Source organism: Numenius arquata, chromosome 18 (assembly GCF_964106895.1).
Source record: "Numenius arquata chromosome 18, bNumArq3.hap1.1, whole genome shotgun sequence".
In the NCBI taxonomy this organism is placed as follows: domain Eukaryota; kingdom Metazoa; phylum Chordata; class Aves; order Charadriiformes; family Scolopacidae; genus Numenius; species Numenius arquata.
This window is the reverse complement of record NC_133593.1, coordinates 8,384,063-8,396,125: the sequence shown is the minus strand read 5'-3', so window position 1 is coordinate 8,396,125 and position 12,063 is coordinate 8,384,063. Positions and strand designations below refer to the sequence as shown.

The window sequence follows — 12,063 nt, the reverse complement described above, 5'->3', positions numbered from 1 at the left end:
CTCTTTCATCAACCTTCAACATCTTGTACTCACTTAAATGTTCACAGCATTAACACGTTTAAGACCTATACATGCCACCTCTAAAACTCCAGGAATTGCAGGTGCCTTAGAAAATAGAACACGTTGCGGTAATTTACATTTAGGAGCATGGTTGAGTATGGCCAGCTTAGGTGAACTGCATCTCCAAACCGTGGTGTTCTGCACGTTGGTACTTTGCAGTGATGTACTGTAGCATTTTGAGATAGGATCATAGTAATATTAGAATTCTCCTTTAAACATAGATGTGAATCTTCATTCCAGAAACAAGAATTAACATATAATATATTTGTTGTTTCAGGGAACACCTGGCACTTACTTAACATCCCATAGTCAAGCTTCCTACACCCCAGAAACGGCAAAGCCATCAGTGGGTTCTATCTCTCTTGGGCTGCCAAGGCAGCAGGAGTCAGCCAAATCTGGTAAGAAAAGAAAAGCTGATGTGCGGTTTATATAGGCTATTTAATGACTCATAATTAAAGGGAACAAAACCAACAAACTTTTTCTTTTTCTTCTTCTGAATAGCTTCCCTGCCCTATATCAAACAAGAAGAATTCTCTCCCAGAAGTCAGAATTCCCAGCCTGAGGGACTCCTGGTCAGGGCACAACATGAAAGTGTGGTTCGAGGTAAAGAAAGTCATACAGATAAGAAAGTTTGTCAGAGCCTGAGAAAGCTGAGAGAATTAACTTCCAGAGCTCAAACTGCTGAAGTGTTATTTTTGAGTATTGTATGATTATCTGCTCCCTATTTTCCGAGGCATGTGTATTTGTAGCTACCTCCTCTTGTCTGCATGGCTCATTTAATTTGTTTCAAGGCATGCCAGTGTCAAAATTCAGTTCTTCGCTAGAGCATACACAGAGCAATACATGTGAAATATCCAAATACATTGAAAGAAAAAGCAACTAAATACCATGGGTTAAAGCTATAAAAGACTTTTAGTCTGTAAAAGACTATGTTAAAAGAAGAAATAATCAAACTGCCTCAAATTCATCCCTCTAAACTGAGTTTTTTCCTGTACTTTAGTGTAAACTAACTGTTCTCACTGGAGTTTTTAATTATTTCAAATACAGTAGCTACTTATTTTTATTGTGTTATTTATCAGAGTGTCTTATTATTTCAAATCAGGTACCACAACGATCCAGGAGGGAAGTATAACACGAGGAACACCAACCAGTAAAGTTTCTGTTGAGACCATTCCTTCTTTGAGAGGCTCCATAACTCAGGTGATTTTCCCCTTACTGTAGCAAACCAGCACGTTTAAACTATCACTTTGAATATATTTGCATGTCTGAAAAAGTAAATTAATATCACATAGTAGGAGCTGCCTTGAAAAAAGAAATTTTAATACAATCAGATGGTCAAATCCTACTATTGCTGAAGTCAGCGTTACCATGATTTCATCTTCGTATACGAGTCTAAACTTTTTAAATAAAACCACTAGAGCCTTTGGTGAAAGTAGCATCACATCTGATTTCAAATATTAAAATCAACTGTAATCAGTCTTGTGCAGATGCTATTTAAATCCAAAAAGTTAAATTAAGCCCTTTTGTCTCATCATTTTTGAAATGCTACTCTTTTGGTTGGTTTGGGATCTCTAGTTAGGGAGAGCAGTAGTAACAGTTCTCCACTGAGAAGGGGAGGTTTCATTACTTTGGATAGAAATAAAGCCTAATGGCACCATTAGGTTTGCAGTGTATGTTGTCTTCCCCCTAAATGGTATTACAGGGTAAATGTTACAGGTCACGAAATACTTTTGTGGTATTGTACTCCCTAGTCTTCTTGCTGTATTTTTTAACAAGGAGGCAAATTGCTTACGAATAATCTTAAAAATATTTAGGTTAAATGTCTAATAATAGAGACAGAAGTATAAGCTATACTGCTTGATAAAGTAATTGGTTTTCCAGATCTAAAAAATGTTGTGGGTTTTGGGATTGGGCTTTGTTGGGTTTTTTTACCCCCTTCACTGTTCCCTATTAAATAAATCCACATGTTCTGAATTACATTTGATTGATTTAAATGCAGGGTACCCCAGCTCTGTCCCAGTCTGGCATAGCGGCTGATGCGTTACTGAAGGGGACTATCACCCGGCTAGCTACAGAAGACAGCAGCCCAGAAAAGTGCCGAGAGGAAGCTTCAGCCAAAGGCCATGTTATCTATGAAGGCAAAAGCGGGCATATTTTATCTTACGATAGTGAGTATTTGTATATTCTACCTGATCAAAGTCAAGGCTGCAGCAGGTTCTGCCTTTATAATCTATAGCTGAAGTGTATCTGCTTCCCAGTTGGATGGCTGTAAACCCCAGTAACTGGGGTGTCATCTGGGGCAGGTATTGACCTATATGTGGTTTTGATGGCATGAGAATTAAAGTAATCCAGAAATTGTGCCTGTGTTCTGAAGAGTCTCCTTTACTATGTATTTAAAATACAGTTTAACTATTTAATTTCTGGGCCATTTATTTCCAATTTGGCATAGACTATTTTTATTTTGAAAGGTTAAACATGAAGATGATCTGTATTAAAATCAAAATAAATGTATCATTTAACTTTGAATTTTGAAATACTGATAAATGAGTAACTACAGATGTATTTTTCACAAACCATAAAAGATCTGTTTAAGGATGAGATTTAATGTTACGACGCTATATTGAAGTTGTGTTGTTAAAGTATTAATGACCTGTGGTCTCGTTAAATGTAATAGCCATGTGTCTTTTTTTTTAATGTCCATTTTCCTAACCATGCTCTTGTAAATTTTTCCAGCTATTAAAAATGTGCGTGAAGGAACAAGGAGTCCAAGAACTGCTCATGAAATTGGTTTGAAGAGAAGCTATGATACAATGGAAGGAAATATAAAGCAAGGAATGTCAATGCGGGAGTCTCCAGTGTCTGCACCACTGGAAGGTAAAAACAGCTGCTTCCAAGGTGTTTTGTGTTTTATCCAAACCTTTTGCATTAAGCTAAGAGTATTTAGAGTTATTTTATGGAGCAGACTGAAAGAGAAATAAGATTTAAATCTTACATTACTAACCAAATCAATGTAGTAACCACTATAATTAAAGCGTGCTGGAAACACGACTGGAGTAGATGCTGGTTTTCCTTATTGTTTTGCCAATGCGTTCCCATAAATGCAGGTAGTTCCACTGGCACATACACCTCTTGGGAGACCTGATACATGGAACTGACTCCTCACAGTCCCAGCGGGTTATCGCAGGGCCCAGACAACCCTGAGTCATAGAGCGAGGACTCCATGGAGACACCCATTCACTTAAATGCTGGTCTGGGCTGTGGCACAGTAACTTGGTAACACACTGCCGTGACCTTTTGCGTTCCTGCAATAAACCTCTTAAATTATGCCAAGCAGAGGACTCGCACAGCTGCTGTATCCTGCTTCAGGGCATCCCTGCTAAGTCAGGCCATTTTAGAACTTTTCTGATTGTTTTTAAAAAATACAAACAAAAGAAAATGTTTCATGCCTAAACTGTGGGGTCTTGCTCCGTAAGTGTGGACTTTATGGCCTCTTATGGCCTAATTATGGCCTCAAGTTGTGCCAGGGGAGGTTCAGATTGGGTATCGGGAAAAATTTTTACACTGAAAGGGTTATTAAGCCTTGGAATGGGCTGCCCAGGGAAGTGGTTGAGGCACCATCCCTGGAGGTATTTAAAAGACGGGTTGACATAGTGGTTAGTGACATGGTTTAGTGATGATGATCAGAGTTAGGTTGATGGTTGGACTAGATGATCTTAAAGGTCCCTTCCAACCTAGACAATTCTATGATTCTAAGTGCATTTTGTCCCAGCTTTGGGTAGCCCTTAAAGGCTATTTTGTGTATATTTTCATCAGGTGGAACGATATGAGTAAGAGGTTTCTAGACTGTATATAGAAATTCAGCATTGCCTTTAAATTGCTGATACATTTGGCTCGTTGCCGGGCTCTTTCGGCATATGAGAAGCTGCTCCAATACTTTTGTGCTGTATCTCATCACTGACACATTTTCTGTCCTTAAACTGTGGAAAATTATGAGTTCTTTGGGGTTTGATTTAGATTCCTACTGTAGGAATAGTAAACTCTTCCCACATGGTTCAATATGAACTTTGATTAATTTGGAGATACATTTTGGGGTAGTTTTTATTCCACTTCCCATCGTGAACACCTTTCTTTACTAGGTAAGGAAGCTGAAGTGAAGTGTAAGAGAAGCAGTGACTGCTTTTGGGACAAAAGTTAAGCTTAATTATAAAAAATACCTTGTGTTTTCTGACTATGTTAAAACTTGCAACAATGTAATAGCATGAATATTTGAACTGAAAGGTATTTTTTTAGGGCAGGATGGTGTTTATAACATGTTGATACAATGCCTGGCATGGTGGGGCCGGGCCCTCTGGGCGCTACTGTGATACAGATAGTATCTGTAATGTAAGGAGGGGAAGAGTTTCTGTTGTTTTGGGGGTTTTTTTTTGAACACTTGTTTAATTCTCTAAATTATGTTCATTTTAATTTTAGGTTTAATATGCCGTGCACTGCCTAGGGGAAGCCCACATGCTGAACTGAAAGAGAGAACGGTGTTGTCTGGCTCTATAATGCAAGGTAAAGTAGTGCAAGTTTTGAAGGCAAGCACTAATTAGTTCCTCAAAAATCTGGATTTGTGAACCTCAAAACTGTTATTAACAACGGTAGCTGTGTTAAAGGTGGAGCTTATTTTATTAAACATGTTTTCAGAGCATAAATCAGCAGCTTTCTGATACGCTGTATACAAAGCTAGTGTGTAAAGATAGCATTTTATTTCTTTTTGGAATACAGCCTTTTTAAAATGTGAATACTTGATAATTAGCACTTTTTTTTTTAAATTAACACTAACAATTCCCAGACCTCTGAAGATGTATGTTATTTCCTTTATTTCAGCATCTGAAATAACTTGGGATGCTTTCAGTAATAGATGGAATACTTGTACAGTATTATTTTTGTGGCAATTTTTTAGTCTCAAGAATATATTATTGTTGACTATAGCAAACCAAAGTTCCTGTATTATGAAATGTAGTTAGTTACTCTGTTTATGAAAAAAGAGACTTGGTAATTGTTAATGCCAGTAATGTGATTCTTTCTTTCTATAAAAGGCACGCCAAGAGCAACAGCTGAAAGTTTTGAAGAAGGCTTGAAATACCCTAAACAGATTAAGAGAGAGTCACCTCCCATCAGGACATTTGAAGGAGCCATTACTAAGGGGAAACCATATGATGGAGTCACTACTATAAAAGAAATGGGTCGTTCCATCCATGAAATCCCAAGACAGGACCTATTAAACCAGGAGAGTCGCAAGACTCCTGAAATGGTGCAGACGACCAGGCCAATCATAGAAGGCTCCATATCTCAGGTAAATTAAAAAGCAGTACTGGATTTATACAGTTGCTTTACAGGCTCAGTAGTGAATCATTTCAGGATATTTGAATAATGACAAATGGAGGGGTGTTTTAAGAAAGCTGCCAACTTAAAAAACTTAAAAATATTTTCTGTGTATTAAAAACAAAAAGGCCTGACACTTCACCTGTAGGGAACACACTTGCAAGCAAATGTGAGACAGCTGACAAGTGACAATCACTAAGACCCAGTTGTATTCCGTGCTGATGTGAGAGAAGCAATGAACTACGGTATCAGCAATGTGAGATTTTTCACGTGAGTGAAACGTTGGCAGGATAACCTAACCTGAGCTTTTTTTCCTTTTCAGGGCACACCCATAAAATATGAAAGCAACTCTGGCCAGTCTGCCATCAAACATAATGTAAAATCTTTAATCACTGGACCAAGCAAGTTACCCCGCGGAATGCCCCAGCTGGAAATGGTGCCAGAAAACGTGAAGGTGGTGGAGCGAGGAAAATATGAAGATGTGAAGACCGGGGATGCAGTACGTTCCCGTCACACATCAGTAGTCAGCTCTGGTCCCTCTGTTCTCAGGTCAACTCTTCATGAAACTCCCAAATCACAGCTGAGCCCTGGGATTTATGATGATACCAATGCTCGGAGGACACCTGTGAACTATCAAAGTCCAATGTCCCGGAGTTCACCTATGATGAATAGAGTTAGTGAGGGTATGTTATTCTTATCCAGAGTAAGACAAGAAGTTTTAAAAATTTAATTTTAAACTTACTTTTAAACTGGTTTCTGTAATTCATTCTACTTTTTTTTTTTTTTTTAATTCTAATGGCTTCTCTCAGTTTGGAGGGTGGCTAGAAGGAATTTCAGAAGGCTATAAGCTGTTAATTGACATAAGAAAATGAAAGTCTGCTGTATTGTAACAGGGAGGTGGGAAGGCAATTCCATCTCAATTTGCATTTGATTATGGATCACATTGAAAGTGTTTTGAGGGCAGAAGCTATTCCTAAATTACAGAGGTATCTAGATGAGGAAGGTAGTATGGTGAAGTGCTAGCAATCTTAGTTCTAGAATTTAGATTTTTCACCAGAAAGAGTTTGTGATACTAAATATTCTCTGTGGTTTATTGTATCAGTTTGCAGGGTTCTGTAGAATGTTCCTTGAGAGCCAGTGTATACTTACAGCTGAATTTTCTATTGGAAAATATGCATTTTGTTAATTTGGGTTTTTCATTGTTTTTAGCTGGAATATCTTCTGGGAAGTCAGCAAATCACGAAAGAAAAAACACACTTACTCCGACACAGAGGGAGAGTGTGCCAGCAAAATCTCCAGTCCCAGGGGTTGATCCTGTAGTGACTCACAGTCCTTTTGACCCTCATCACAGAGGAGCAACTCCTGAAGTCTATAGGAGTCACCTCCCTCCTCATTTAGATCCTGCTATGCCATTTCACAGGGCTCTGGATCCTGGTAAGTATGTCTCTGTTCTGTTTTCTAGTTTTAGAAATATTGTATGCTTTGCACAGAAAAGATACCTTTAAAAAGCAATTATCAATGGCCAGATATAATTTATAAGAGCATATATATACACACTCTGTTGCTGTTTGATTTCAGTGTAGTGAGGGGTTTAATATCTAGCTAAGAAACTTATTAAAATATTATTGTATAATACTGTAAGTCTCTTTTAGAAGCTGCCAGATTGCTTCTGTTGTTAAAAAATTCAGACAGTATTTTAAAATAATATTTATGAAATACACTATAAGCTTTCAGGAAAGCTATTTAAAGAAGGATGTGGAAGATGCTATAGAATAAAAGTACAATCAGGACCCCTCTGTTAAGGACTGATTCATTCTTACTGAGGGATTATCAGTTTATCCCTGGTGATATTAAATACAGTAGACTTCCTTTTAACCTATCCATCAGTCCTCTTCTGTGAGGCATTTTAACCTTCTTTACATTTTGAAAACTTCAGGATTTATATTTTTAATCAAGTCTCTTCTCTAATGTGTATCTCCAATCTGGATTATTTAGCTTTTTCTGTCCACATAAAATGCATAAATTCAATAAAACATCAGCATTAAAATGCTGTTTTAATTAATTTGTTACTGGCTAGAGAGAATTGATAGCACTTCTTATTGAGACTATATAAACATCTGAAACATTCATTATTTTGATATGACCCATACTGCTTCCTTAATCTTCCTTTTTTTGTTTTTTTTCCCCGCCACTCTCAGCTGCTGCTGCTTACCTGTTCCAAAGGCAGCTCTCGCCCACCCCGGGCTACCCAAGTCAGTATCAGCTTTACGCGATGGAGAATACACGACAGACAATCCTGAATGACTACATTACCTCACAGCAGATGCAAGTCAATTTACGTCCTGATGTAACGAGAGGATTATCTCCTAGAGAGCAAACGTTAGCTCTCCCATATGCGGGAGCGAGAGGTACGTCTGTGTTTTTTTCTGATGTTCTTTAAAGTGTGTTTTGGATGTGCAGTGTGGTTGGTTTGTTTCGTTGCTGCTTATAAATATATGTGTTTATGGAGGGATACATGCGTACAAGTGCATATGTATAGGTGTGTTTGCAAATGAGTTGTCATACATCTAACTGGCTTTTGTGGATATAAAGGAAAACCATATGTAATCAATATTGTTAAAAGGAAGGCTATATGGCTTATTAGTGTTCAAGAAGCAATTAGAGGGAGTGCTAGAAATACAAATTCTGACTTAGTATGTTTCTAAATTGCTGATTTCCAGATCTAAGAGTATAACCAGCTGGAATATAGTTCTGCACTTGCCTTATATACTTGTTTCCGCTAAACGCGTTCGCTGCTGGCTGTTGTCAATGAAGAGAATATATAGTAAGTGGACCATTGGTCTGTCCATGAATGGCCATTCTTACATGTGTCATCTCCGAACAGGAATTATTGACCTGAACAATATGGCTCCCACTATCTTAGTGCCTCATCCTGGAGGAACAAGCACACCACCCATGGAGAGAATCACCTATATCCCTGGTACCCAGCTCACGTTCCCTCCCAGACCTTACAACCCCGCTTCTCTGTCACCAGGTAAGAGCTCTTATGATGTGGTGATGTCTCTAATCGTCTGACATGCTGAGTTAATTCACCATCTTTATTTAGCTTTCATTAATGTTACCTTTTGATATTTTCTTAGGCGATGCTTTTTTGCATGCACTTCTCGCTTGGATAGCAAAGGTTTTCTTAACGATATCCTTTGTAATTACATTAGCAGCTGAAGGAGTGCTGACACGTTCAGAATTTGCCTCATTCTGTCAGGTCTTTATTTATAGTCATTTGATTATGATTTTGCCAACCTCATATTACACGTGTTGAAGTCTGGAATTTGGGTCTTATAAGCTGTCTAGTTTTTAACTATAGAAACTATAGAAACCACTTCAGTAAAAAGCTGTTGAGCCTTCCACTGTCACTGTATGTTAAGCTTTTGTTTTCCTAGATAAGTGGATAGTCTTGAGTAGAATGAAAACGTATTTGAGAAATTTTGCTGCAAATGGATGGCAGAATATATTGGCAAGCGTCTATGTCTAATTGTGCTTAACTTGAGTATCTCTTTTTGCTGCTTCATTTTATCTTGTGGATCTTCCAGGACACCCTACACATCTGGCAGCTTCTGCAGCTGCAAATGCTGAAAGGGAGCGGGAAAGGGAGAGGGAGAAGGAACGGGAAAGGGAGAGAGAACGTGAGCGAGAGCGGGAAAGAGAACGAGAACGAGAGAGGGAAAGAATAGCTTCAGTCCCTACTGAACTTTATCTTCGACCAGGTGAGCGCACATGGCTACATTTGGCTCAATTGTCTCGTAGACTGCAACGGCTCATTTTCTATAGCCACTGTGGGCACCGTGCAGCTGATTAACAACATATTACACAGTTTGGTTATTACCTGGCAGTTCTGGTCGTAATTGGAACTTCAGCAAGTACCAGGCTTCTTGGTCTTTCTCTCATTGCAATGCAGTACCCAGGGAACAGTGTGAATCCCAATTATCACTAGCACAACCTGCATGTCATTTACATCACTGTAAACAGAATACTGCCAATTAAACCCTTAATACATACAGTTACATTTAAAGCAGTGGAGACAACTGAGAGAGGCTGTGGAGGAGACGGCATTGATACATAGTTCTGCCTTAATGTAAGAGTTATCTATCTACGTGTTTTATGTGTTCCCTTCTGTGTTCTGCAGGTACAGAGCAGCCTGGCAGACCTGGCAGTCATGGATATGTTCGGTCCCCATCTCCTTCAGTTCGAAGCCAGGAAAACATACTGCAGCAAAGGCCTAGTATTTTTCAAGGAACCAATGGGACAAGTGTAATCACACCTTTGGACCCTGCTGCTCAGCTACGTATCATGTATGTTTCTTACGTTACTGTTGCAGAGATACCTGTTCTAATATTTGAGCTTATTAAAAGTTGCATTTAGTCTGAGGAAAATACTACAAGATAAGGATAACCGCTATCCAATTGCTCTTGAATTTATCAGGAATTCGTTTTCACCCAGTCCAGTTTGGATAGAAATTAGTGTCACAAAAGCTTTGCTTTGTTGTACACATGGTATGGCTGTAGTTCTTTTTTCTGGTGATATAACTCAGAATATTCAATGTTTGCCAACAGGCAGCTCACCCCTGGAGCTCCCTCTATTACTCAAGGGTTGCCAGCTTCCCGTTACAATACTGCTGCTGATGCCCTTGCAGCACTGGTAGATGCTGCGGCCTCTGCTCCTCAGATGGAAGTTGCCAAAGCAAAAGAGAACAAGCACGAAGGAACCAGGATAGAAGAGAATATGGGACGCCGGTCAGCTGTGGTTACTGAACAGCAGCAGATGGAACAGAAGACACTGGAGGTAGAAAAGAGGCCTGTCCAGTGCCCCTATACATCTGCAAATTTTTCTGGTGGCAAGTCCCAGGGACAGTCTTCATCAGTAGTCTATTCAGAGGCTGGTAAAGAGAAAGGACCTCCTCCGAAATCCAGGTACGAGGAAGAGCTGAGAACTCGAGGAAAGACTACAATTACTGCTGCTAACTTCATAGATGTGATCATCACTCGACAGATTGCTTCAGACAAGGATGCACGAGATAGGGGCTCTCAAAGTTCAGATTCTTCCAGTAGTTGTACGTATCTTAGTAACTATCTACTTCTTTGCTGTCTGTCTTAGCCTTTTAGGGAGATAACAAGCTGTGGAATTATTCTGATGTTTAATGATAAATTCAGCTCTGCACAGTAGAGACACCTCATGAGCAAATACAGTTTTTGTGTATAGTGACTAAAGATTCTTGCAAAATCAGAATTGTTTGCTTTGTTTGGGTTCTATGCTACACTGTGAAATGCGGGATAATAAAACTTGCATTATCAGAAGTTAGGAAACGTAAAATTACTTTGTTTGCATTGGAATACTGCTTTATGGAAATCTTTGTTTCACCACGGTTGTCATGAGAAAAAGACAGTGGTTTGACTTCCATTTCACGGGTGTCATTTTAATGGAAGCAGTACTGTTGCTATATATAGGCAACAAAAAAATCTTCTGTGATATTTACACCTTATTCCACAACCTTTGCTTGATACTCAGTATCCTCCCACCGGTATGAAGCTCCCGGAGATGCCATTGAGGTGATCAGTCCTGCAAATTCACCTGTACCTACTCAAGAAAAACTACAGCCCTATCAACAAGAGACACCTAAACCAAGCCAGGCGGAGAGTAAGTTTATATGCACAGGCCAATATTCTCACAATTATCTTGCTTATGTTTACCAGCTCCCTGAACTCATAATCAAGTTAAAATTTCTCAGGAGTTTAAGTTAACTGCTTACAACATTTGTAACTTTTCAGAACCTTCTGTTGGAAGTATGTTGTTGCAGTGGTCTGTAGCAAAACTAAAGCAAATGTATGACTGAGACTTGGCTTTAAACAGAGCTCCTTTACATTAGTGTAGCTGATTTAATAAGAAATATATTGTCAATATATTCTTTAAAATTACTGCATATTGGTGTTGATGCCCACAATTTTTTACCTGTTAGTAAAGCTCAAACTATTACAGTATGGTTTTCAGGTGAGAAATTAACTGAAGTCCACCTACATTGTGCAATGAAGCTTTATTTATCTATTCTAAATTGTAGGGCCTATATATGGAGGGGGAGAAGGTGGTTATCACAGGGGATACCTAAAATCTAATGCAGAAACACCACATCTTTTAAATTTGTAAGCACAGAACTTCCAAACCTTGAAGCTTCAGTGATGCCATTTTAACAGACTGACCTTTTCTTCTTCAACTAGACGACCCAAACAGGCAATACGAGGGGCCGATTCACCGCTACAGGACACAACAGGAACCCCCCTCACCCCAACAACCTCCGCCTCCCTCTTCCCAAGCAGAAGGGATGGCACATGTACCCAGGACCCATCGACTTATCACCCTTGCTGATCACATCTGTGTAGGTTTATTTGCATTCATCTTTCCAGATGGAAAAAGTTATATTTTGATGATGAAAAAGCATGTTTTGGAACATGGTAATTCTGTAATTATTAGCTTTACTTGTGGATATTATACAATAATGCGTCTGAACTTATAATAATCTCTTTTTTTTGTTGTTGTTGAAATCGGTCTCATATTCATCCTATTCATTGGCTCTGGCCAATGTCTGAC

General features: G+C 38.9%; 1 protein-coding gene across 1 annotated transcript in view; it reads left to right on the top strand.

Moving 5' to 3' along the window:
• The window catches only part of NCOR1 (nuclear receptor corepressor 1), a 70,688-nt gene that overhangs the window by 49,715 nt on the left and 8,910 nt on the right, over window positions 1-12,063 (top strand). Inside the window, exons 25-40 of the mRNA XM_074160919.1 lie at window positions 338-458; window positions 562-663; window positions 1,163-1,260; window positions 2,060-2,228; window positions 2,794-2,934; window positions 4,531-4,614; window positions 5,142-5,398; window positions 5,750-6,110; window positions 6,637-6,861; window positions 7,626-7,835; window positions 8,312-8,461; window positions 9,018-9,191; window positions 9,611-9,776; window positions 10,038-10,534; window positions 10,990-11,118; window positions 11,694-11,851. Coding sequence (XP_074017020.1) covers window positions 338-458; window positions 562-663; window positions 1,163-1,260; window positions 2,060-2,228; window positions 2,794-2,934; window positions 4,531-4,614; window positions 5,142-5,398; window positions 5,750-6,110; window positions 6,637-6,861; window positions 7,626-7,835; window positions 8,312-8,461; window positions 9,018-9,191; window positions 9,611-9,776; window positions 10,038-10,534; window positions 10,990-11,118; window positions 11,694-11,851 — 3,042 coding nt within the window. The remainder of the gene's footprint in view (window positions 1-337; window positions 459-561; window positions 664-1,162; window positions 1,261-2,059; window positions 2,229-2,793; window positions 2,935-4,530; window positions 4,615-5,141; window positions 5,399-5,749; window positions 6,111-6,636; window positions 6,862-7,625; window positions 7,836-8,311; window positions 8,462-9,017; window positions 9,192-9,610; window positions 9,777-10,037; window positions 10,535-10,989; window positions 11,119-11,693; window positions 11,852-12,063) is intronic.